The 26,841-nt window shown below is 39.4% G+C and overlaps 1 protein-coding gene across 1 annotated transcript in view; it reads left to right on the top strand.

Moving 5' to 3' along the window:
* The window catches only part of LOC143135273 (NACHT, LRR and PYD domains-containing protein 3-like), a 158,221-nt gene extending 132,211 nt beyond the window's left edge, over positions 1-26,010 (top strand). The window contains exons 10-13 of the mRNA XM_076295986.1: positions 15,738-15,908; positions 17,271-17,444; positions 21,697-21,743; positions 23,396-26,010. Of these exons, the coding sequence (XP_076152101.1) occupies positions 15,738-15,908; positions 17,271-17,444; positions 21,697-21,743; positions 23,396-23,955 (952 nt within the window). The 3' untranslated portion in view covers positions 23,956-26,010. The remainder of the gene's footprint in view (positions 1-15,737; positions 15,909-17,270; positions 17,445-21,696; positions 21,744-23,395) is intronic.
* The last annotated feature ends 831 nt before the right edge of the window (positions 26,011-26,841 follow it).

Genomic DNA, 26,841 nt, shown 5'->3' with positions numbered 1-26,841 from the left:
GGACTGAGGTAACATGGGAAAAGGTCCTGTGGTTAGCCCAATTAAAGTTTGCCATTCTTTTTGGAAATCATGGACTCATCTGGGCTAAAGAGGAGAGGGCCTATCCACGTTGCCAACCTATCCAACTTTTTTTAGTGCTCAGTTCGAAACCCAACATCTATGACGGTGTGGAGGAGCGTTAATGCCTACAGCATGGGTATCTTGCACATTTGGCAAAGCACAATCAATTCTAAATGATGTATATAGGTTTTGAGCAACATATACTACCATCCAGGCAATGTCTTTTCCAGGGACAACCTTGAATATTTCAGGAAAACAATGCCAAAATAAATTCTGCACATATTTAAATAATATTTCTCCATAGAGGAAGAGTCCAGGTGCTAAGAGGGCCTGTCTGCAGTCCAGATTTGTCAAATTAGGTGCATAATGGAATGGAAAAAATGACTATCGGGGAGTAAATTATTGATGAGTATTGAGTTTCATTCTCAAAACTGTAGCAAATGGTCTCCTCAGTTCCTAAACATTTACAGAATGTTGTTGAATGAAGAGGTAAGGCAGCACAGTGGTAAACATGCTCCCGTCCCAACTTTTTTTGAAACATGTTGCTGGCATCAAATGCAAAATTAACATATACTTTCCATGAAATAGTCCAAATTTTCATTTTCAACATTTGATATGTTGTTTATGTCCTTTTTGCTGCTAAATATGGGTTTACGAGACTTGTTTATGACATTCTGTTTTTATTTGCATTTTACACAACGTCCCAACTTTTTCTATGTTGGGGTTGTATACAAATACCATGTATGAACTGTAATGCAAAATTACTTATGAGAAAAGGTAACCAATTCTACAAGAATGAAACCTGAATTCATGATGTATCCTGTTTGTAGATTAAGTTCAAGATGTATGCCATTATATCTTCTTTTTGTTTATTTTTTATATTTTGGTAACACTCCATAATAAGGTGCCATAATAAATAGCAAACTAGTAATTACCTAACCCTTTGTTAATATTTGTTAATTGTTACTAAAATATCTATTTGCCAAAAGTTAATAGTTTTTCATCATTAATTAAATATTAGTTGTTTGCATAAAATCTGTATGTTAATGTTAACACACCCTTTCTTCTCTGTTACATTGCTCCGGAACTGTTCGTCGCAGCGAGAAACCTTTATTACGTGACAGAGCAGAAGTGAGGCTTTCCAACGAGCCTACACACTTGTCTGTATGATCAAGTATGAAAATAAAAATAAATCATGAATTTAAATAAAATTGCATCATATTTACAGTCTATACTTCTCTGCGTTCACCTGCGCACCAATTACTCTCGTTTGATTTACTCGCGAACCCGTGATCGCTTATAAAAACAGACGAAGTGACTGCAAAATAATAACGTCATGTACACAAACCAACGCTGCACACCCATTACTCTCGTTTGAATTACTCGCGGACCCATGATAGGATAGATATGCCACACATGTCAGATGAAAGAGGAGACACAGAGCTATCATTTCATACCAAGTACATCCTTTTGGGTTATAAAACAGACGAAGTGACAGCAGAATAATAACTTCATATAGCTGGACTTACCCCACGTTTTTGTCTGTTTTTGTGGCAAAGCATGTTTATAATCCAATGCTATTGTGTGTTTCTCAATGGCAAAGCATGGTCATAATCCAGTTTTGAGATACTAGCAAATTCCTGCATGGCATCCAATTCAAGGCTCACATTGCATCCCAATTTGTTCAACAAAGAAACACCTTTTTTGCCTTTACTTTGTTCATGGCAATGCAGTAAAAAGTTGAGAATCATTATGAGTGCATACACCATAGGCACACGCAGACTAACACGCAAACTCGGGTCAAGTCAGGTCAGATCAGTTCGTGTCACAGATATGGAGCGCAGAAAGGTCATTTTTCATCACTAAATAAAAAATGGCATTTATTTCCGTAAATCACACACCACATATTTCTGTAAATTTCTCAGCCCCAGAGTATCCCTCCAACATGGCAATTATATTGCCCGATTCAGGACAGTCTGCCCTACACAGACATGAAATGCATGTAGAGCTATGAGCTTGCTGTGGTGAGATACATGTCAAAATATAAGAATTTTTATAATATGAATTTTAATTCTTTAAAAATCAAAATAAAATCAATGCTAGTACTAATACCTGAAATGACGGATCTGGACAGCCTAGACTCTGCTGAAAAAAACTATATATAATATGTGTGTGTGGCACTTACAATGACCAGAATAAATCCTTATGAATAAAGGTAGTGAAAATGCCCTAAAAACAGCGTAGGGTTCTAAGGGTTAACAGTAATTTCTTACATCATTTAAATGTTAAATGTTTATTTACAAACTATATGTTAATAGAAAAGTTAATGACTTATTATTATTTAACTAATTGTTATTAAACTGTGCTTCTGCCTATCCCAATATGAACCACTCCCCATAGGACCCTTACAATAGATAGATAGATAGATACTTTATTGATCCCCAAGGGGAAATTCAAGAAAAAAACACGGAGCTACTTTGACATGCTGCCACTCTTGTCGGTGCCGGAACCGCTTGCAATAAAGTTGGTTAAGCTTAATTAATATATTAGTAGTATATAGCTATAAGCGTGGGGCCCCTTATAATAAAGTTGGTTAAGCTTAATTAATATATTAGTAATATATAACTATCAGTATGGGGGACCCTTATAATAAAGTTGGTTAATCTTTATTAATATATTAGTAATATATAACTACATGTATTAGTCAGACGGTGAAGGGACTGAGACCAAAACTGGCTTTATCACATTTATTCCTTTAGGAAAAGTTCAAACAAAACATGCCTTCAGGCACTGGCATACGTAAAACAGCATCTGCACAAGCAAAATAAAAAGAAGTAGTTGAATGGGCTATATTACATGCATCATTCCTATACCATCACTGTCAGCCCTACTAGCGAGGGAGACATGCGACATGGAATGTTCAGGTGCACAGAACGACAGTTAATTCATATTCTGAGACTTACTAAACACTCACAGACGTAGACCATACGGAGGTAATGCATAAACATAATGCTAAACTAAATGTACATTAATTTCTTGCTAGACTGAATTGCACTTTCCATGCACACTAAGCTAGACTACACTAAATGCATGGAAAGTTGCTATAGCGGAGTTTACATCTAGTCACGTAAGACTCAGTGTGTATGAACTCGTGGTCATAATGAAAACATTAATAAACGTTCTCTAAGTTGCTAGAATTGCACCCAAATCCTAACAATACATGTAAAGTACTATAATACTACTAATATAGCTATGGCAACAAAGGACGAAACGCAGCAGAGCTGCAGTATACTGTTTCTCCAAAGGGGGCTCCAAAACACCAATCTCAATAAAGCTGCTTAATTACAGCGAAAATCACATACAAACACTAAATTACATTTCTAACTCCTCCCCTGAATTTCACCAAATTCGAGCAGCAACCAAATAGTACTTCCAAAGGCAAAGAGTACACTACTTTCAAACACTAGAGGGTCACCAATTACAGGACAGCCAACCACAAAGGTTTCTAATAAGGATGAAGTGGAAGAAAGGGTGCACAAACTCTCACAAAACCAACCACTGGCAGTAGGGTGCCTTATACACCCCACAAGACCATAAAGCCATAAACCATAAATTCCATAAATTCTCCACAAAGCTAATCAGAAGAGCTAGAAATAATAATATGTTATTAACTTTTATATTAGCATATAGTTTGTAAATAAACATTTAACATTTAAATGATGTTAGAAATAACTATTAATTAGTGCCAAAAAGACATTTAGTTAACTATTAACAAATATTAGTACAATATTAGTTTATAGATTTGTTAAAACATACAGATTTTGTGCAAACAACTAATATTTAATTAATGATGAAAAAACTATTAACTTGTGCCAAATAGATATTTAAGTAACAATTAACAAATATTAACAAAGGGTTAGGTAATTACTAGTTTGCTATTTATTATGGCACCTTATTATGGAGTGTTACCTATATTTTATTTCCTTTCAATTGTAACCAACACTCTTTAAAATGTCTTGGTTTTGACTTGACACCATTGTATCCTGTAACACGATTGGACTTCACTCTGAACAACTTTTTTATAGAGATATCTCTAACTTATGGATTTTAAGTAGCCAATGATTTGTTGGGGGAGGAGTTTTCCTCTTTTAAAAGGCAACTTTTCCCGTAGTTCGGAGCTTCGACTTCCACTTACTTCACTTTCATTTCTCCCCTTTCCTATCATGCCATCTATCCCAGTCATGTCTCATGAAACAGTCATGAATGCTTTATGTGCAGTTTATGACAGCTGCTATGAATGTGTTATGAACTCACCCGTCAAGTAAAGTGTTACCGAAAAATTTCTTGCTGGCGAGGGAGGGTCACGTCTTTTTTGACTAACGCTCCCAAAACTCCTCCGGTAGCCCCTTAAAAAAATAACGAACAGTCCCTAATTGATTAATAGCCTGTAGGTATACACCAGCAATTGTTGAACATGACCTGTACAGGACATTGACAGTAGCCCAGCCTAACAAGCAAATGTTGCAAAAGACGCAAATAATCAGAAATAAATAATGTAATCTGCATCGCTTTATTTAACAAACTGCAAGCAACAAGAGGATTAGTTCGCTGTGAGGCCAAACCCAAGAGCAGAGGGCAGTCGATAGGCTATATGGTAACGAGCTGTGTGTGCCTGGAAAGACGATAGAAGATGCTTTCTGAATAGCACAACGAAGACGGCTCTGGTCATCCCATACCCTCCCCCCACTTCCTGTAGCCTATTATTATGAAGGCCTGCTGGGTAGCCTAAAACAACTTTTTCACGTTAAGCCCCCCTCCCCCATCCCCTTCTTTCACAAGCAGTGGGGGAGCGCGGGGCACAAAGTAACACTTTTTGGCTTTGGCTAAATATTTCTAAAATCATTTTGAGTTTCACTAGTCACATGTTTTAACAAGCAACACTTGTTATTGAACTAATAATAGACGTGTGTCGAAAATTTAGAGAAACAAACTGAAAACTCGGCCAATCACAGCCCTTGCTGGTCCGGTTCGACCGCAGAACGCCACAGCGGACTATGCTGCCCCCAAGCGGCTGCAGTTGTATTTACATTTCACCCAGCTGCGTGAATCACCTTGATTGTGAATGAAGTGTCAATTTTTAACTGGGACCCACTGTAAATCATTTGTCCGGCTGTTTAAAAAAATTTTCGTGCTACATTCAAACGCAAAAGGTGCTTTGATATCTTTTTCGTTTGAACGTCGGCAAGCAGGCATGCTGCGGTTGCAATGAATGAGGATAATTGGTTTTATCTGCGGATTTATTTTTTGCATTATTTTGAATATGACTCGCTCCTCAACAGCACGTCTACTTTTTCCACACCCATCTAAGTTCTAACACTCATATCCCCTCTCGCTTTCTCTCTCTCCATACCTGCGCACGGTGCTTTCTTAAAGGAGCTGCACCATTTTACAACAATTGCATCTACATTTTCATATTAGAATGTTTTGTCAAGTGTAAGCTTAAACTACCGTGATCAATTTAAGTTCCCGTGCCCCCGCTGAAAGTCTCATGCGCTTATCGTTACACTATCAAATCTATAAGTAACCGTGACAAATAGGGTATAAGATATATAAATTCACGCTATTGTATTATCATATATGTTTGGTAATGGCTCAACTTTCTCTGATTGTTTTACTTACTTGGAAACTGCGTCATGGAAGCAGTAAGTCAAGTCGCATCAAAAATAGTAGTGGCAGAACTCCCAAGTGACTTCTTGTGGTTGTTTGTGTCAACTGCAGTGTGTGCCATTTCTGCTGAGAAAATGGGGTGCGTGATTCATGAAGGAACCCGTCCAAACTTAACCGGGACCCACTGTATAGCTCTGAACAAAACCGTTCAAGAGTTATTTAAGGAGGGCGAATTAAACATTCTACAGCTTAAATTATGTAAACTTCCCACGACTTCAATATTTGACAACATATCATGAATGGTACTTCAAGTATGTGTTATTTTAGATAGATTGCTGCTGGGCTATATGTCTTGGTTCATGTAGGAAGCTAAGTTACAAACTGTCAAAAGTAGCTTGATAGTAGGGCTGGGCGATAAAACGATAGCGATATGTATCGCAATATACATGTAATCGATATCAATAAAAAATGTGTTCGATAAAACATTCAATAATTAAAAGCAACACACACCGCCCACCTTAAATTGTCCATAAATAAATAGGCTAAATATATCTTGCATTGTAGCTAGTATGTGCAACTCTACCAGAGTACGATAGAAGTAGGCCTACCTCAACACAGACTCTCAATGAGTCCTTGCCCCTTGCACTCTCTCTCTCTGTCCGTCTCAACAGGTGCATCCCTCCTCAGCATGCACATGTAATCCAAACATTCACAATTGTGCAAGACGACTGGCTAAATTGCAGTGGTGGACATTACTTGAGTACATTTACTCAATTACTGTACTTAAGTCGCTTTTTCATGTATCTGTACTTTACTTCAGTATTTTAGTTTTGTTAAACTTTTTACTTTTACTCCAGTACATTTCAAGGCCAAATATCTTACTTTTTACTCCACTACATTTTGTGACAGCTGAAGTACAGCTGAAGTTCCTTTTGGAAAAAAGACTGTCCAAATACATGTGTACTTACATGTATATTTTCTATTAACCCATTCGCGCTGGATGCTGCATGACGCAACATTGACCCTCCCGCTGGATGCTGCGTAGCGCAGCATGCTTTTTATTTCATGTTTCTAGGTGCTACAGAGGCTTAGATATTACATTTTGGTAGACGTTGACAATTTTTAGTATGTTTTCAGAAAACCCTCAGGAAATAAGGTTATTTAGTCTAGAATGCCATAGGATTCTATAGGCGTTTTTAGCAGGCATTTTAGGAGTAAATGGGTTAAGAGAGCTAGACTTTAAATAATAGTCTTGCCTTATTGTCATATCCACTATTTACTGTACCTTGTTGACCCCTTTTCACAATATTGATGTTACCACAACTAGCCTCTTGACGCCATAGAGCAAATGATAGACAATGATAGACAATCTGACACTATCAAACACAAAAGGGAACATCTTGATTTGGTCCGAAAGTATAAAGCATTCAACAAAGAAAAATGTGGTTACTTTGAAGTATCTACGATAAGATATCACATTAGTTTGTTTTTAGTTCTTTCTTACATACAGCAATTATTAGCTGATTTTGTCCTTGAATGGAGGAGAAAGGCTCAATGACTGTATGTCTGTGCTGAATAATTTCAACAATAGACCGGTTTCAGGTCCCTAACAACCGTCGTTAAGGACGAACTCGGAGGACAAGCAAACCCAGAGCCGTATAGCAATACATTGAGAGAAAGACGCAAGGAGGTTGAAAATTGTTAACTTTTGGCAGAGAAAAGCAGACGGAAATTCCCCTGTGTGGTACAGGAGACATTTCATTTTTTGTGATGTGTCCGTTCAAAGCTAAAAAAATGTAAAACGCCAATAAAGTAGGCAGGCCTAGGTGCTAGACATTTGGATACGAAGCATGCATTATGAAGCTACGAAGTTATGCCACAAATGTTATCTTCATGCTCAAGAGGAAAAACTCAAGTCATGTAGGCTAAATAACATAGGGTAGTGACGTTAACAAAGTGTTTTTTTTATCATATTCCTCAGCATATCATTTTAATGAGAGACTTATGATCCATGAGAACGGAGGCTAACGTTAGCCTACATTTCACGCAAATGACATGCAGGGTAGCCTAAAGTTAAAGTTGACACTCCATTTGAGTTGTTTGTTTTAGAAAAGAAGACATGGGCTTGCAAGTAACGTTATTGCATAGGCCTACTATAAGGTAGCCTAGCTTATAGCTAATCCGTCATAGGCTCCTGTCCTGTCAGTTAACATCCAGCACAATGCAACGTTATTTCAGTCAATCGTTCAATGTGTGGCCAGCATAGGCTACTTTATCAAAGTAATTATCCTCTGACCTCAGGGGGAAATGATTGTCCACCCCTGTCATTATGTACCCTTTGAGTAGGTAATGTTCTCACTAAATCTAAACTAATTGTTTCTGCAGTCGAAGCCCTAACGTTAACATTAGCTTAAGCCTAACCTAACTTTACAGTGACTGGCCACATGTTTAGCCTACCTTCCGTAAAATCTGTTGCTTTTTCATAGGTAAATCCGCTACACCTCTAGATGAAAACAATCCAGACTCGGCTACACCGAAATATTTCGGCAATATGTTTTTATTCTTCATCTTATATCAAGTTCAGCCAGCTTGTTTTCTATGCGCTGTCAGTGTAAACAACTAGTGCTTGTCCTCCGAGTTCGTTCTTGACTACGGTTGTTAGGGACCTGAAACCGGTCTATAGTAAATGCAACTGTATTAATCATAATACATTTCAGGACTTTTACTTTCGATACTTAAGTACATTTGAAGGCAAGTACTTTTGTACTTCCACTCAAGTGGAAATGTAAAAGGAGGACTTTTACTTTTACTGGAGTAACATTTGACCATGTGTATCTCTACTTTCACTCAAGTACAGGATTTGTGTACTTCGTCCACCACTGCTAAATTGCTATTAAATCCAGTTAGCATCATTAGCACGCTGCACGAATTTGTTCAAAACTGTTGCATTCAAATTGACTGCTAAGTTCTAATCATCTCAATCCTGATGCAAATGGAAAAGTATTTTCCAAGACTCAAACAGGCCTGTCTCAATGAGAAAAAGTATTCATTTGAAACTTAAACACACGTGGGGAAACTGAACAGTCTAACCAGTAGACTATGATAAACTAGCAAATTAAGCTATTTTGTTTACAATATTTCCAGGCTTCAACCAGTGCTGCTTTTCATTCAGACTTGTGTGCACATTTATTTATTTGAGTGTTTTTCATGATTGTGTTGCTGTTTCTTTTCCCTGTTTGCTTTGATTGATAACTGAGGTGATTCAAATCAAAGGAAGGTTACACTCTAAAAAATGCTGGGTTATTTTTTCAACCCAAACGCTGGGTTGAGGCTGTTGGGTCGTTTTGTTTGGTTGTTTTTACTCATATTGGGTCATTTCTGTAACCCAGCTTGCTGGGTTGATAGTTTATCACTGCTGGGTTGATAGTTTAGGGCTGTGCTCCCCCCTGTCCCCCACCTGACGTGGAGTACACTACCCAGCACCAGGGTGACTTCAACACAGCTGCATAGTTATTTGAAGGTTGAGAGAAAAAAAATCGGCAGGCAGGCAGGCATATTCTTTCAACCGTCCAGTCCAGCAGCTGTCAACATGCAATGGAAATCAGGTGATTTCGGAAGGTATGTATCTGCTTTTATTTATTTATTTTTATCCAGACGGATTTTAAAAGTCCACCCAGAGACATACCCTTCGTGATATCAAGGAATATTCTGCCTGCCATTTCGTTCAGCTTCAAGCAGGTTAGCAGGTGTCATTCATTCCAGCTAATATTAGCTACTGTTAATGTTAAATCTACACAAAGACAGACTCATAAAACATATTTCTGTATTCACTGGGTAGGAACTGCTGAACAGAAACAAAACAAACTTTTACAACGAACTACAATTAGCATACCAGCAGCTGGTAGGTAACGTTAGCAGACTTGGAAACTTCATGCTAATTAAATATGCTTCGTGGCTAACGTTTGTCAACTAGAACTAGCTAACAGTCGAAGTAGTCTCTTCACAACACACGTAACTTACGATAATAATCATGCCAAACAACATCTTATTAAATCATTCAGGGTAGCCTCATATTATAGCCATGTAACTTACTGGGTGGTTCTTGGTGGTAACATTAACTTGGATTCACTAAGAATGTGTTAACATAGCTAGCTAACGTTAGCACTGCTGACTGTCAGCCTAATGTTAGGCTAACGTTAATGGTAATGTTACCTGCTAGTGTTATCAAGCTCATCTGACATTTAAACGCACGTTTTGTATTACCGGTATTACAACTCCATAATATGAGGTGGTCATGGTTTCCGAGTGTGTTGCACTAATAATTTGTCTCCTGGTGGATTTTTATGTCTGTCAACATCATGCACTGGTAATGGTTCATGCACGTCTTGATATAAAGTTTTGTAGGCTAACCATGATTAAAATGCACTCTTTTTTTCTTTGATTGACAGGACTGACCCCCAAAACGGACTTTGGAATCTGCCTGCCTTCATGGTTAACAGCTTTAGGCCTGATATAGACAGTCTATATTAAATGTCCATCAAAAGCCATGCAATGAAATAAAAAAGTTAAACATAATTATTTATTTGATAGTTTTCTTTATTTTTGAATAGATAGCCTAGTATAAAATGCATGTGATACTTCCAACAGAAGGTGTGACTTTCAAGTAAGTAAATACAAAATTTGAGTTATTACAAGTTTGTACAAGCAGAGTATTTTAAAAATCAACCAGTAGTTTTGGGGGGATTTGGTTACTTAACCCAAACGTTACGTAACTTTAACTAAACAGTTGTGTCAACATAACCCAACATATAGGTTAAATGTCAACCCAGTTGTTGGGTTAAATTTAGTAACCCAATTTGCTTGGTTAAGATAACCCAATGCTGTGTTGGACCACATTTTACTCAGCGGCTGGGTTGAAAACAACCCAGTTTGGGTTGTTTTCAACCCAGCATTTTTTAGAGTGTAAGTTTAAAATAAAAGTGTTTAAATTTAACTTCTTTTTTTGTCCTTATCTGAAATAGATATTTTTTTTTTTAAATCAATAACTAGATGTACCGCAGAGCCAGGGGCGGAGCCAGACATTGTAAACATTCGGGGCTTAGCCCATTTCATATTTTTTTTAAATAACCCCTTAAATAATGACTTCTAGTGAATTTTGTGTAAACTAATGGACACATTGAGACTTAAAAAATGTGAAACTAACATTCAACAGATTCAAGGTATCTGACTGGCACTACCCTGTGTAAAATTATAGTTTTGGGTCTTTCAAGAGGCAATATCTGTTCATACCTGTTTAGCATGTACTTAGTTAATTAAGCGTTTCTTATGGTTTGTATATTATAGTATTTGTTTATTTTCATTAGGCTATTGTTTGATATGACATTATTGTTTATTATTGCTATTCTCCTTCTTCCTCTTCCCTGATCTCATCTGTGTGACAAATATATATATAATATCTTATACTATAATATACATAATATTATGATATAATTACAGTATGGCCAGTCATCATGATACAAGGGTATTTTAGAATGAATGCATTATCATCTTGACATAGGCGTTTCTAAATTATATTAATTTTGTAATTTCAGGTCCCTTTACACAGGTGCATAAAATCAAGCAAGATTATGAATGCAGACTGCATGGTGCTTGATTAACACACTTATGGAAAGGGCCCTTTCCTCTCAATATATCATTTTTTAGTTAATAATTAGTTAGGCAGCCAAAACAACATAACATGACTTTTATATTTATGTGGACTCTTGGATTATAAGATCTGTGGTGGTGGATAGGATATCAACAAGGTTTTAAATTAGGCTAACAGTTAACATTCTTTTGTGCAACATATGACACTGAAAAGTTGACATGGGCAGATAACTGTTAATGGGTTTTTCTGACATTTCAGAACAGTGTAGCCTAATTTATTACAAGACGAGGATCACTTTGTTTTGGGAGCTGGAATTTCTTATTCTGCAGTAGGCTTAGCTAGCAGCTAGCCTATGAGAGTACTGAATTTGCCTTTTACGCCGACGAACGAGGACATTTAACGTTAACGTTAAAGGAATTATCTGGAGTAAAATGCACTTTAGATCGATTTCCGGATGATTGGGGGTACATACGTTGAGTTGACATCAAAATCATGTCATTCGGATGTGTTTTGAGAAAGTTTGATGGTACCGTTTTCAGTCACAACTCGTAGCCTGGAAGTCAGCGGGGCATTTCAATTGCGCAGCTACAAAACGCTATTTTTATACCTCTTCTACAGTTCCAAACAACATAACACTTACGTGGTAGTGAGTAGAGGGTCCGTAAAGCCAAACCGAAGTATCCCGAGGTCTTTATGTGGTCGAATAGAGAGTCCAGAATGAATTTCATCAAGCCAGTACCTTTCCGGAAATGTTGCCAGTAGGAGTCTTATTGCTGAGTGTGTTGTAACACGCTCTGGAAATTCACAATTTCGTCGCCGTTTAAAAAAAAAAAAAAAAACATAGTCCAGTCCATACAACTTCATTTCAATTTCGAAAGAAATACTGGACTATGTTTTTTTTTTTTTTAAACGGCGACGAAATTTTGAATTTCCAGAGCGTGTTATAACACACTCAGCAATAAGACTCCTACGGACTTTCCCCTGAAGGTGGCGGCAAATATGGCAACATATTTAGAAAGGTACTGGCTTGATGAAATTCATTCTGGACTCTCTATTCGACCACATAAAGACCTCGGGATACTTCGGTTTGGCTTTACGGACCCTCTACTCACTACCACGTAAGTGTTATGTTGTTTGGAACTGTAGAAGAGGTATAAAAATGGCGTTTTGTAGCGGCGCAATTGAAATGCCCCGCTGACTTCCAGGCTACGAGTTGTGACTGAAAACGGTACCATCAAACTTTCTCAAAACACATCCGAATTACATGATTTTGATGTCAACTCAACGTATGTACCCCCAATCATCCGGAAATCGATCTAAAGTGCATTTTACTCCGGATAATTCCTTTAAGCATTTAGGGAGCTAGCCAAGTAGCCTAACGTTAGCCTGCCTAACTGACTGAAAGCTCTTAACGTGAAATCACCAACCTGAAACAACACCATCCGTCAGTTCACTGGGCGATGCTGTTGCTTGAACGGAGCTGGGTGGTCTTTTGAAAAACTTTCTAATATCCATAACGTTACAACAACATGTACACAAGGTGTTTTATCACAGACTGTAAAAGTGACAGACTTCTGACAGAGGCTTTTTGGAACACCGAAGCCATGACGTAGCGTTGTCAAGGAAGCATTTTCACTGGATCTAAACAAATCAATCTAACCATTAAAATCACCATAGCGGATAGCCCAGAGACCTGGCATAGATCGTGTAGCAAGTCAAATTATTTTTCAATATTGGGCTTTGAAAATAAGGGATATATTTCCTCAGTAATAGAGCATTTGGTGACATTTATAGAGAAACCGAGGGGAAGTTATATTGGAAATAAGAGTTGCTGGGAATTTAAAACACTAAAAAAAGATTCGGGGCTTTTGAAAAAAGATTCGGGGCTTAAGCCCGCTAAGCCACCCCCTAGCTCCGCCACTGCGCAGAGCGGTACAAAATATGACCGCCGCCCAGTCCAGCACATTTTTTCCACAAAAAGAAATCACGCTGAAAGGCCTATATGATTCTAACAGTCTCACTAAATTGCATTATCCACACTCAATTCTCACTGGTATCTGCTAGACAACAAGTACCAAAACATCATTAGTTCATAGATTTCACATGTAAAATTCATTTTATACAACCCCACCTCCATCTTGCCTGTTCATAATTCTGAGAAATTCTTGATTGTTTGTGTTGTGTGTGGGTGTGTGTGTGTGTGTGTGTGTGTGTGTGTGTGTGTGTGTGTGTGTGCGTGCTTGTGTGTGTGCCTGTGCATGCAAGCGTACATATGTCTACTGTGTGAGTATGTGTCATACGTATGATTACTGTGAATGTATGTGTGTGTGTGTGTATCTGTTTGTGCACATGTGTGCACATGAAATGGGTTAACATGACCCCTGGAGGCAAACATACGGGAAAAAATGGTCATCCTAGGCCCTACAGTTCTCAAGATATTCACAGAGAACTATGTCTGCCCTACCCTCCTTTCGGGGGGTCCAGTCCAGCGGGGGGGCTACAGATCAAAACGAAAAATGACGGTTCCATGCTATCCATGTGGGGGTACATGCCCACCAAGTTTTGTGTACCCCGGTCTTTCAGTGTCCCGGGAATCCTTGTTGGTGTACGTCACTAAATGTACACATAAATTATTTTATTGTAAGGCCCCCCATGAACGGAAGTACACAAAACTTGGCATGCATTTGGAGGGTGTCATAATGATCCTACACTTTTAATTTCGTGCAGTTTTGACCTTGTCAGCCAGAGATATTGTGATGAAAACACCTCATTTTTTGCTTTTTAATTTTTAACTAGGTGGCGCTATACATGAAATAAGTGGTAATGGGATGGGTTGACATGCCCCCTTAAGACCAAGATACATAAAAAAGGTGGACCTCCTAGGCCCTACGGTTCTCGAGATATTCACAGAAAACTGTCTCCGGCCACCTACAGGCCAGTTGGTGTATAGTAACATAAATTAATTTATTGTGTGGCCCCCCATGAACGGAATTCCACAAAACTACCCTCCTTTCGGGGGGACCAGTCCAGCGGGGGGGCTACAGATCAAAACGAAAAACTATGGTTCCATGCTATACATGTGGGGTTACATGCCCACCAAGTTTCGTGTACCCCGGTCTTTCAGTGTCCCGGGACTCATTGACGGAAATTTGGGCATGTGAAAAAAAAAAAAAAAAAAATCTGACTAAACCTATATGACCGCCGCTTCGCTGCGCGGCGGTCATAATTATCGATATCGACTGATATGAAATACTATATCGTGATACAGTTTTCAGCCATATCGCCCAGCCCTACTTGATAGGCTACATTAGTTACTTTTCGAGTAATCAAACTGCATGCCAAGTCAATGCAATTTTAGTGACAACTGTCAGTCAGATGAAGGCTAAAATATGATTTATTAATTTAACAATAGCCCAATATACAAAAAATAAATACAAATCAGAGCACATTTTTATTTTCATCAATTATTCCATTCTCCCACCTCTTTCCTACGTAGCCCAATTTGTTTAGTTAGCTGATTGAAGCTTAATTTAGGCTAGTTAGGCTTGTTCAATGAAATTCAATCGAACGTGTGTTCGTATGTTTGTGTTGGATGTCGTTGACGTCGACAGGAACTTTTTCTTTGGATTACACAGAAGGCATCTGAAAATATATTTCTTTTCGCTGGTCTCAACTAAAGTGACCATACTTTTGAAGGTATATCCACGGTGTAACATGTTCATGCTCTTCAATGGATCTTGGGCTCTCTGCCATTTTGTCTTTTCCCTCTAGTGTCTGTATGTGTGTGTGTGTGTTTATGGTGTGTCGTCACCGTGAACATTAGTCTGTAGGGCTACGCATGGTCTTGTACCCGGCGTGTTGTCGACACAGAAACATCCTGTTTTCCTAATTTATGTGTTTGATGGCAGGGAAATGCTGTTATGTGTGAAATGTCAGAAATGTCCAGGAGAAATTAGCTTTCGAGGACGCTACTGCGCTACTTGATCAATAAAAGAGCTTAGCTACTGAAAAGTTACTTGGTTTTGTAAATAGCAACGTTACTGCCAAGCTACTGACAAATGTAGTTAAGCTAGTAGCGACGCTACTGCCCATCACTGGTCTTACAACCTTTTGGCATGTGGCAGTGTCATTTTCAGTCAGAACAAACATATTGGTAAAGAGAAAATCAACATTAAATCAATATTTGCCAGGGGTATGAATAATTTTGTTCTTAACTGTATGTGAATAATTTTGTTCTTAACTGTATGTGAATAATTTCTGCACTGTTGGTGAAAGGTCTCTTGATTTTTATTTATTTCTCAGCACTGTGTCATCAGTACATCTTCCATTTATTTATGTTCCCTTTTGTTGTGTTCTAATGCAGGCTTGATGACTGTAAGTTCACAGATAAATTGTGTGAGATTGTGGCTTTAGTTCTACAGTCACCAAACTCCCTGCTACATCTGAACTTCAGTAACAATGACCTGGGGGATTCTGGAGTTCAGCTGCTCTCTGGGGGACTGTCCAGTTTCGAATGCAAAATACACACATTAAGGTGGGTGCAGACATTTCTTTGTCTTAAATTTCCATGGCAACATCACAGTAGAACATCAACTGGTCAGCCTAATGAAAAGGTATTAATTAACCTCCTACCCTGCTTATCATTGTGCAGGTGTCATTCTACTTTTGAGCTTATTTCTGAGTCTTAAAATGCCTCTGAACTTATCAAATCTGTGTCATTAGTTTATAATGAAGCAAAATGGCACAAGTGAAAGTGGAGTTAGTTGCACATATCGCCATGGCTTTTATTCTGCCTCGTGCTGCAGGTAATCACAGCCATGGCTATAATCTACTACCAATGACACTCTTATTCATGCCATATTGCTTTCATACAACAGTTCTACTGCAAGTAGTTGAGTTGAAAGACGCGAAATGGCTTTTTCCCTCATTCATCTTCCATCCAAAAAATAGTTCCAATCTTCCAGTAGCTCCAATCTTCCAGTAGTTCAAACATAACATTTCACTGGAGAACCAAGTTCAGTGAGAGATGTTATATGTGCTTGTGCACACAGTAACTTGCAAAGCCTACTCGCTTGTTTATTTGTCATATGCTAAATTGAACATTCACCTTAATCTATTTACTCCATTTTCTCACTCAATAGCTGTCAAATGTGATGTTATGAAATCACTGCTCTCTCGCTTTGAATGAATGGAATGTTCACATTGGACAATTTAGAGCAAAAAGCGGAGTGTCTGAGTGGGGATGTGTGGGGACGAGTGGAAATATTGCCACTCAAGGAATGTCTCTTGTCCAATCAGAAAATTAGTAAATAGTTTAAAGGGATATTCCACCATTTGGGGAATTACGCTCAATTTCCACCTCCCCTCGAGTTAAACAATTCATTTTTACCTTTCTCCAGTTCATCCAGCCGTTCTGTGAATCTGGCGATACCACTTTTATCTCCTGCCTAGCATAGATAATTGAATCGGATTATACCATTAGCATCTCACCTGCTAGCAACAGAGACTAAGATTTCCGTAATTTTCCTATTTAAAACTTGTCTCCTTTCAAGTTAGAAAGTGTAAGACCAACCGAAAATTAAATGTGGCAATTTTCTAGGCTGACTTGACATAGACCTATACTCTCATTTCAGCGTAATAATCTGCTGCAGCTCAAATTTGTTGCTAGTTACAACCTACGGGGACTTTTTTCAGGTGCTGTGTGATATCATTGTGATGGTGCTCCCATGGTACGTTCGCAACGATCCTTGATTGTTGGACCGAAATGAGAGTATAGTTCCATGTCAAATCAGTCTAGAAAATCGCCACATTTCATTAACCGTTAGTCTTATTACACTTTGTAACTTGAGAAGAGACAAGTTTTAAATCTCTCTCTCTTTCTCTCTCTCCCTCTCAGGGTCTCTGATTGTTTCATCTCAGAGAAGGGTTGTGGTTTTCTGGCTCAAGTTCTGACTTCAAAGCCCTCCCATCTGAAAGAGCTGGATCTGCGCTACAATTATCCTGGAGAATCAGGACAGAAGCTGTTATCTGCTAGACTGGAGGATCCTGTCTGTAAACTGGCGATACTTAAGTAAGATGTTCAGAAAGAAACCCCAGTGTTGCACATTTAAGCATTGTCTTCATTGTAGAGACCAAAGTTATTTCCTCATTTCAAGTGTAGTTGCCATTTTCAAATGTGTACCTGCTTTACACATAAGTATATATTTGTTATCACTTTGATGCAGCATCCAATAATGTCAATATCTAAATGTTCCCACTGGTAAAGTTGTCCAGAGAAATTATGTGAAGATCAGAGGTGTGTTCAAATTTTCGAACATAGCCCAATGTTTAGGAACCTTTGCAAACAGTTTTCTGTTTGTCTTGAGTTCTCGACGGACAATTGTGAGCACTCAGTGGAACTGAACGAAGGGTTACTGTTAAAATGGAATGTTAACACCAAATTATTCTAAATCTAACTGTTTCAGCCGCCCATGAGAACCGGGCTAAAGTCGGCAGAAAGAGTGTTAAAGGAAAATTCCGGTATTTAGCACTTTGAGTCCCTTTTCTGGTTTGTTTTGGATGAACTAGAGTGGTGGACACCGAATGTAATCGCATGTAAGAAATAAAGAATACAAGCCTGCCCCAAATAAAGGCCTGTGCTTTGCGCAGCCTAAGTAAATAAAATACCCTGGCCATAATTTGAGGATTTACAATAGTCTGTCTCCTAAACATTCCGCACCGGTTATCCAGACATGCATGAAAACATTTGAAAACAAATCACAACCAAACGTTATTTTAAGAATGATGACTTTCTCTTCAGCATTCTCCTAATTGTTAATACGAGACAGATATGATGAGGCATTGCAACAATGTTTACAGAGATACACTGTAAGGTTGGCTGCAAAGATTACGCAGACCATTGCGATTGACTGACACACACACATTATCGAAATCATACGCCTGACGCTTTAGGCTATAGTCTTTCCACATGGGTTTAGTTAATGATCAGGCCACAGTTGAATAGTGGTTGGTGTAAACCGGGACATTTTAGCGTCCCAACAGGCTTTTGTTGGGACTCAGGACACGCAACTCAAAATCGGGTCCATCTGGTCACCCTATTCTGTGTGCTAATTGAATAACTTGCCTTTCCAGATTAAATAGCCATACTGGTTAAGAAAGGCATGTGAACAGTATCTAAAATAAGCTTCCTTAGTATAACGTTGTTGAAAGTTTGGACGTTTTAAAACGTGCATCTTTTTTTCTCTCTCGGAGCATTTGCTCTGCTGTGTGTCTTCACATCACCAGACCTGCTTGTGCCTTCACATCACCAGATCTGCCAACCTGTACGCATTTTGCGTAGCAACCACGCATTTTCACATCAAAACTACGCAAAACGAGCAGACATCCAACTTCTCCGGAAAGCTCCATGAGCATGTGAATCTCCCGCTAATATATTTCATGCGAGGCTGAGATACAGAGAGAAAGTGACAAGTGAATGACAGGCAAAGCATAGTGGCCTCTCTTTATAATATTTTTTCTTCAGCCAACAGTGGGTTAAATGAAAGACTTGATGAGGTGAGTTTAACAAGTGTTCACTCGCAAATTCACATTCCCCTAGCTGCCGTTTTGCTGTGAAACTAAAAATATTCCACTGAGTGCGATTGTAAATTCACCTAGGCCTAATAGTTTGACTATGTCTTGGAAAGTTATTACTTGTGCACAAGTTGTTTCAGTTAGTATATTTTCAATGTGTCGCTGATGGTTAAAGTTTTCATAACTAAGGCGCTAATGGAGCGCGGACCTTTCCAAGGCAAAATGCAGCCATTAACGAGTCTGAAAGTGGACCAAGGCAACATATTTTGAGCTGCTCATTAATGAGTGTTCAATTTGTTTTTCTCTGGAGCATATGGCTCCTTCATCTTCTTAATTATTAGCGTGAAAACAAGTGAGAACAAATAATAGGCTTACAGACGGAGATTGCGCACCTATCACTGTAGTTGGGATAATGTAGGCCTAATCATTGCAGCCTCACAGATGGCAGAAAGACGCCGCGATCTGAAAGAAACTTGAGTGCACATGCAAGTAAAATTCTTTAAAAGCAATCTGTAGTTTGCATTAGTCAGCAGGTAATAATTGAACAATGAATGTTTTTTTTACAAATAAACAAAACATGTAGGTTATTGTGAGTAAAGGGATAGACTACACACTGACAACAGCAGATGTCCATAAGCCTCTATCTACTGTAGCCTACATCCAGGTGAATTAAATATGTTGGCATAAAATGGGCAAAAGATGTATTTCTTTACAAAATAAATATTTTATTATAATGGATTGAAAAGAGGTATAATACCAGGCATGATCGAATAGGGCCCACATAAAAGAAAATGGACATCAGTGCCTATCAACACAACACAAGGTCAGGATTATTAGGCTCTAAAACAGATTGTCAACAATATAGAGCTACTATAAAAGATTCAGTTTGCGCTTTCAGGAACACATTGGATCCCATTTAGATAGATATTCAACATTAAAGATGGGTCGCTATCCAAAACGTGTCTTGCGAGTATGGCTATGTCTGTTTTTTCTGTATGAAGGCCGACTTGAGCAATTTTTTTTTTCTCGGCTTGAGGCGCTACTCAAAAATTCTTCAAGGTTGGCAGGTCTGCATCACCCAAAATGCTTGATTGCATTGCATTCTCCACATTTTTAGCAACATTTTCATGTACCACATCAGCATTTTCGTTCAGTGAATCTTTTTGTAAATTGCTTTACAATTACCTCGTTGGTCACCTTCGTTATCGCCCAGCTCGCCTCGTCTGCACGTTCTTTTAAAGAAGCCCTATGCAACAATTTTAGCAAAAATGACCTTAATTATGCAGGTTGAGAGTCGTTCTGATGGTTCTACAACACTTTCTGGGTCGTTTGGTGGGTGCTTCGTCTCCCCCTATCGCTTCTCTGTGGAAAAAACGAATATGCAACTTTCTGGACCCGGTGACTCAGCGGAAGTATCAAATCGCGCCTCGAAAATGTAGTCAGATTATAGTTTCTAAGAAGACTGCAAAACAGATGCCGACTTGGTTTTGTTGCTGTTGAAATTGTAAGTAGCCTACCCTTGGGTGAACTTCGTCTTTGTAATGTGGTTTGATAGTCATTGGAACAATGTGTTTGCTCGACCGTTTTATTGTGAGCCCTGTATGTGTTTAGCTTGGTTTCTTGATGGCTAGCTCGCTAGCTAGTGGGGGTTTAGCGTACCAGTCACTTGCTACCGAAGCTGCAGGGGGAGCTATGTCGTGAAAAATGCGAGCCCAAATCCGGCGAAAACCCAGAAACAGCGAAGGAATAACCAGACCTGCATAAGGCTTCTTTAAAGCACATCTTGGGGCAGCCATGGCCTACTGGTTAGCACTTCGGACCTGTAACCGGAGGGTTGCCGGTTCGAACCCCGACCAGTAGGCACGGCTGAAGTGAGGCACCTAACCCCTCACTGCTCTTGATGCTGTTGTTGCAGGCAGCTCACTGCGCCGGTATTATTGTGTGCTTCACCTCACTGTGTGTACACTGTGTGCTGAGTGTGTTTCACTAATTCACGGATTGGGATAAATGCAGAGACCAAATTTCCCTCACGGGATCAAAATAGTATATATACTTATACTTATTTACATCTTTTTCTCTCTCGTTCTCGGAGGTAGCTTCCCGAGTATTTGCTCTGCTGCCAGCTTGTGCCTTCACATCGGCCAAAATGCGTGATTGCATTGCATTCTCCACATTTTTAGTGACATCTTCATGTCTTCATCAGCATTTTCCTTCAGTGAATCTTTTGTAAATTGCTTTACAATTACCATAGGACTCTCCTGTTAGCCACCTTAATTATTGCCTCCGATTTGTCTTCATTAACATTCCCGGTAGATTCTCAATCTTTTTGGCCTCTGTGTCCAGTTACATAGTATCTGTCTGTTCTTGGTCTTGGATTTTGTGAAATAAATTTCTACATAAATGCGACTTACATTCTGGTACGACTATATGTTTTTTTTCCTCTTCATGACTTATAGTCTGGAAAATATGGTATAATAATTGTTGTTTCACTGTTGGAAAGTGATTCAGAGGGAGTCATCAGGTTTCTCACTAACTCTGATCTAAGTACAGTGTTGGGGCAGGGATGTGATAAAGACAGCCGGAGAGAGAGTTACTTCATTACTTTATATCAAGGGAAATATAGACGATAGCAGACTGTTTTCTGTGGGATAATAAATCACTTTACATTTCACAGGTGGCACAAACAGAAAAACAGCAGTATTGGCATCTGTCAAATGGTACATGTGTGTGACATTTTGTTTTTCTCACAGGAATGACCATGCTTCTTTAGACAGAGCACGACCACGTTTGCTGAAATGTAAGTTTTGTTTTGTTTATTCGGTGTTTGTGATCATTCACCTTCACAGTATGGGTGTGTGTGTGTGTGTGTGTGTTTTAAAATGTGATGTGCCAGAATATATGATTTCTGTGAGCATTCTGAGTGTGTGTGTGTGTGTGTTATAACAAGGTTTGCTGATCTGTATGTTTGTTGTGCTGGTGTGTTTGTATATGTTACAGCATAGTGTGCTGATACACTTTAACTTTTGCAATACGACTGAGGCGTGATGTCGCGATGCCTCCCCTCGTTCAGACACGTGTGGGCGTTTCATTTAAAGTGTTTCTCACAAATGTATAACCATTTTAGGTATTTAACAGCATGCGAAAGTATGAATGGCCAATACAAACAGTGCAAGCCATTTTGAAATCTTGTTTCCTTTAAATTACTTAATGCAATCTCAAATCCTCACCAGAAACACCAACAGTCATCATATTTTTTCCTAAATCCTAGTTTTATTTGTTTTATGGACTCCAAGGTGGTGGTGGACGAGATCGCTGAAACATTAATTTGTCTTGTAAGCGGAACCAAAGTTTCACAGGCACCGTTATGGTACAACAAAGGACCTACAACCTTGGATAGTCGCGTCGCGTATACAAGGGGGCAGCCATGGCCTACTGGTTAGGGGTTCGGGCCTTGTAACCAAAGGGTTGCTGGTTCGATCCCCGACCCAGTAGGAAAAATGTGGGCAGGGTGAAGTGGTTGAGCACTGCTCTCCCATGTCCACATCCACAGCTGAAATGCCCTTGAGCAAGGCACCTAACCCCTCACTGCTCCCCGAGCGCCGCTGCAAGGCAACTCACTGCTCTGGGTTAGTGTATGCTTCACCTCACTGTGTGTTCACTAATTCACAAATGGGATAAATGAAGAGACCAAATTCCTTGTATATGCGCAAGTATACTTGGCTTATAAACCTGATTTGCATTATTAATATTCATGGTTTGAGTTGCTGTTGGGTTGATTTAAATATAAGGGGGTGGGAGTTGGGTTGGTAATTAGTGCCCTGGGCCACACATACTATGGAATGCAACCATGGCTGCACTGGAGTGGGTTACACATGTATGGTTTTCCAACAGCAACACCCGTTATAGCTGCCAGCGTTAATGCAGGGAAGTCTATTTTGATATGGCTGATTTCTGCTCTGTTTAAGCCATCACAGGGAGCATGCAAATATCGAGACGAAGATGTGTTTTTTAACCTTAATGTGTTGATTGTTGTAAATGGAGGGCCTTATAAAAGTATGTGAGCCATGTAGACCTGTCACCTTGTCAACTTCTCTTATTTGGATCTTGTTTACCTTGCTTGCCTTTCAGAGCCAAATAAAATCATTCAAATGTGTGTTTGTTTGTAGTCAGACTTTCATCATGATTTCTTTTCCTTCCACTTCTGTCTCCACTTCTCTTTCTCCACTCCTCACTCTCACCGCTCCTTCTCTTTTCCCTCCCCTCTCCTGTTCCTCCTCCATTTCTCTTTGTCTCTCTCTCTCCTCTATTCATCGTTCTCATCCATCCTCCTCTTTTTCCTTCCTGTCCCATTTCTTTCTTCCTTTCTCTTCATTATTTATGTGTGTTGGTGTGTGTGTGTGTCACTCCCCATATTCTGATGGTCTCTCCTTTCTCCCCTTTTGACTGTAGATGCCTGTGATCTCACACTGGACCCAAACACAGCACACAAAAATATCTCTCTCTCAGAGGGGAACAGAAGGGTGACACGTGTGCGCGAGGAGCAGCAGTATCCTGACCACCCAGAGAGATTTGACATGTGGGAACAGGTGTTGTGTAGAGAGGGTCTGACTGGACGCTGCTACTGGGAGGCTGAGTGGAGTGGGAGTGGAGCTCTAATAGCTGTGGCCTATAAAAGCATCGAGAGAAAAGGGGCAGGTGATGACATCACAATGGGACAGAATACCAAGTCCTGGAGTCTGTACTGCACTCCTTACAGATACTCTGTCTGGCACAATAATAAACGCACTGCCATACCTGCCCCTTCTTCCCGCTCCAGAACAGTAGGAGTTTACCTGGACTGGCCGGCCGGCACTCTGTCCTTCTACAGCGTCTCCACTAACACACTCACCCACCTGCACACGTTCCACTCCACATTCACTGAGCCCCTCTGTCCAGGGTTTAAGGTTGGCTTCACTCTTCAGCGTGGGTTGTGGAATAACTCCTCAGTGTCCCTGTGCCAGATCACATGAGCTCCTCCTCTAACACAGATATGAGCAAAGTACGTTCCCCGGCCCACCACGCACTTTAATCCAGCCCGTTCCCTGTGATAGACAACGTTGTGGTTAACTTTACTGCAAACTGCTTTTCACTCTTTTTAGACAACGTTTAGATTATCGTTTAGATGTTTAGAATGTCAATGTCAAAACAGCATGTTACACAAGGATGATACTTTTTGATTCCTCTCTTAATCTCCATTGCAGCAAATCTAACTTAAACATTATGCATTTAACGTCTCCATTTAATTGGTAACACGTCTGAGTGCGTACGAGAGGGAGAGAGAGAGAGAGAGGCGGGTTCCAGCTGGCTTGTCATTGTTGATAATTGATATCTCCTTTTTGATATAAGAAACTTTTAAAAGAAAATCATGAAGGCAACAGTAGTTCTCGGTTTAATTAATTAATTAATTACTGGTACGTTGTCCAAAAATAATAAATAAATCATAATTTCATAGCTCTTGTAGATTTCATTGTAGAGAACTGTACCAAACAGTATAGAAGTACCTTAAGCCCCTCTCTCTATCGCTGAATGGTCACTAGGGTGGTTCACAATATGCTGACTCATCTTCTCTATTTTAGGACACTATTTTAAGCCCTCCTTTTTTTTTGCCTTACGGATTTTGCTTTGTGAGACTTAAGCCCTCCTTACACAGACAGACTTTGGAAAGATTTGCAAAGATTTGGAAAATATTTTTGAAAGACTACAGTCTCAGACCCTCTCACATCTAAAGACAAGTAGTAGAGTTTTAAGTCACAGACTATGATTTTGCAATGACTAGGGATCTTGCAGGGTCACTATTTACAAGACTGCAACTAGATTCCTTTAAATTATTATTTATCGTGCAATAGATAAACAGGAACTGAAATGATAGCCTACTAAACTCAAAGTCGTATTTTCGTGTTTCTGCAGCATTGTTTCATGCGTGACATCCCTAACAGATATAGAGTTGTTCCGTCATGTGGAAGAGCCGACTAAATATGTATAAGAAATGACAAATATTATAAGAACAACAAATAATCATATAGGCTACAGCTGTTGCCTACTTTGCCCCTTCCTGTTTGGTGTTGGAGAGAGGTCACTATTGGTTTTTATAGTTCACGTCACTATTTGCATGAGCCACGACTAGAAAGACTTGCGATAATATCAAACATGTTTGATATTGTCGTAACGGCAAAACTAGAAAAGGACTGACTCCGACTGACTTAAAACCGCTAAGATTGGCACCTTACACTTAACGATCTAGTTGCGGGAGCGCGCCGCGATTCTAGTACAACTCCCATGATTTCTGTCCGACTTTGGAAATTTAGTCGCCGACTGTGAAAACAGACCAAAATCGTACAATGTAAGGCCGCCATTAATTGAATGCTTTTTGCACATGCACCTGGTTATTAGCTGAGTAATTGTCTGCAGGTGTGGGTAATGAGTCAATTGGGCCACACCCATTTTGGTGCTCTTTAAAAGGGCCAGGGTGTTGGTGTGTGAGAGACCGATTGATGAATTAAAGAAAGTAGGTGGTTTCCACCCAAAACATATCCTGTTTTTGTCTTTTAAAAAACAAGATGGAGGACAATGGTACAAGTAAAAGTTTTCCAAATTTTGCCAGATCACATTTTGCCTTGTTCCTATTGACATTTTGAACATCTGTACCAAAAATTGAGCTAATAGGACACCAGTAAAGGGTGGCACACTTTTCACAATTGCTCAACCTAAGAATGTATAACTTTAGCAGGAAAAAGAAACTTGAACAAATATGTGGTGTGATGAAGGACTCATCATACCCTGGCCACAATCTGAACTACTGCCATCAGACAAATGGAACAGGGGCGCATTTCCCAGCAACTTTTTTGGTTGCAATGCAATTTCCACAGGTTAGCAACTATGGTTTTGGGAAACGCACCCCAAAACAGTAAGAACAATAACAAACAGATTTAAGAACAGTTTCTATCCCACTGCTGTAAACTGACTAAACACTGCTAATCTTTGTCTTGCACTAACAGGGAAAGGTATCTGTAATTGGGGCTCTATGCAACACTCTCTTTTTATCCTTTAGAAATCTATGTATTATTGATTTTAGTATATATTTAAGAATTATTCTATTCTATTTACTGTATACATGTTTCTATTAGTCTTTGCACTAAGGATTGCACTTATTACACAAATAGAGATATTATATTCTATTCTAAAATGTCTAAATAAAAATTCTGAAAGGATGTGATGAACCTGTTTTTTATCTTCAAACTTTTTTTTTTTTTCTCTAGTTGACCATGACATGCATTGACCACTAAGGTTATCTCTCCATTCAATGTGACACTGTACCAGATGAGTTTATTGCAGTGTCAAAAATTCTAGAAAAGGTCATTCTCTCCCAACTGTCCCCCTATCTTACACAGAACAACATCCTGGATAAATTCCATTCAGGGTTTAGGGCGGGGCACAGCACCGAATCAGCCCTGCTGAGAGTGTCTAATGACCTGCTCCTCGCTGCAGATGATCGTCACTGTGCTGTCCTCATGCTGCTTGACCTCAGTGTAGCGTTTGACACTATCGACCATATGATCCTACTTGGTCGTCTCCAACATGGGGTCGCTCTTAGAGGCACTGCTCTATCCTGGTTCACCTCCTACCTCGCCAATAGATCCTTTTCTGTTAATATCGCCAACTGTTTCTCCCCCTCAGCCCCTGTCCTGCGGGGTCCCACAAGGCTCCATTCTGGGCCCCATTTTGTTTTCTCTGTATATGCTCCCCCCTGGTTTAATTATTCAGAAGTACAATGTCTCCTTCCATAGTTACGCAGACGACACACAGCTTTACCTCCCTCTGAAACTAAACGACCAGGAAATGCAAAAGTCTTTTTTATT

The sequence above is a fragment of the Alosa pseudoharengus genome, unplaced genomic scaffold (assembly GCF_046254945.1).
Source record: "Alosa pseudoharengus isolate Yale_2024_CS ecotype anadromous, Long Island Sound unplaced genomic scaffold, YU_APseudo_1.1 YU_APseudo_1.1_scf_1, whole genome shotgun sequence".
NCBI lineage: Eukaryota > Metazoa > Chordata > Actinopteri > Clupeiformes > Clupeidae > Alosa > Alosa pseudoharengus.
This window is presented reverse-complemented; position numbering and strand designations above follow the sequence as displayed.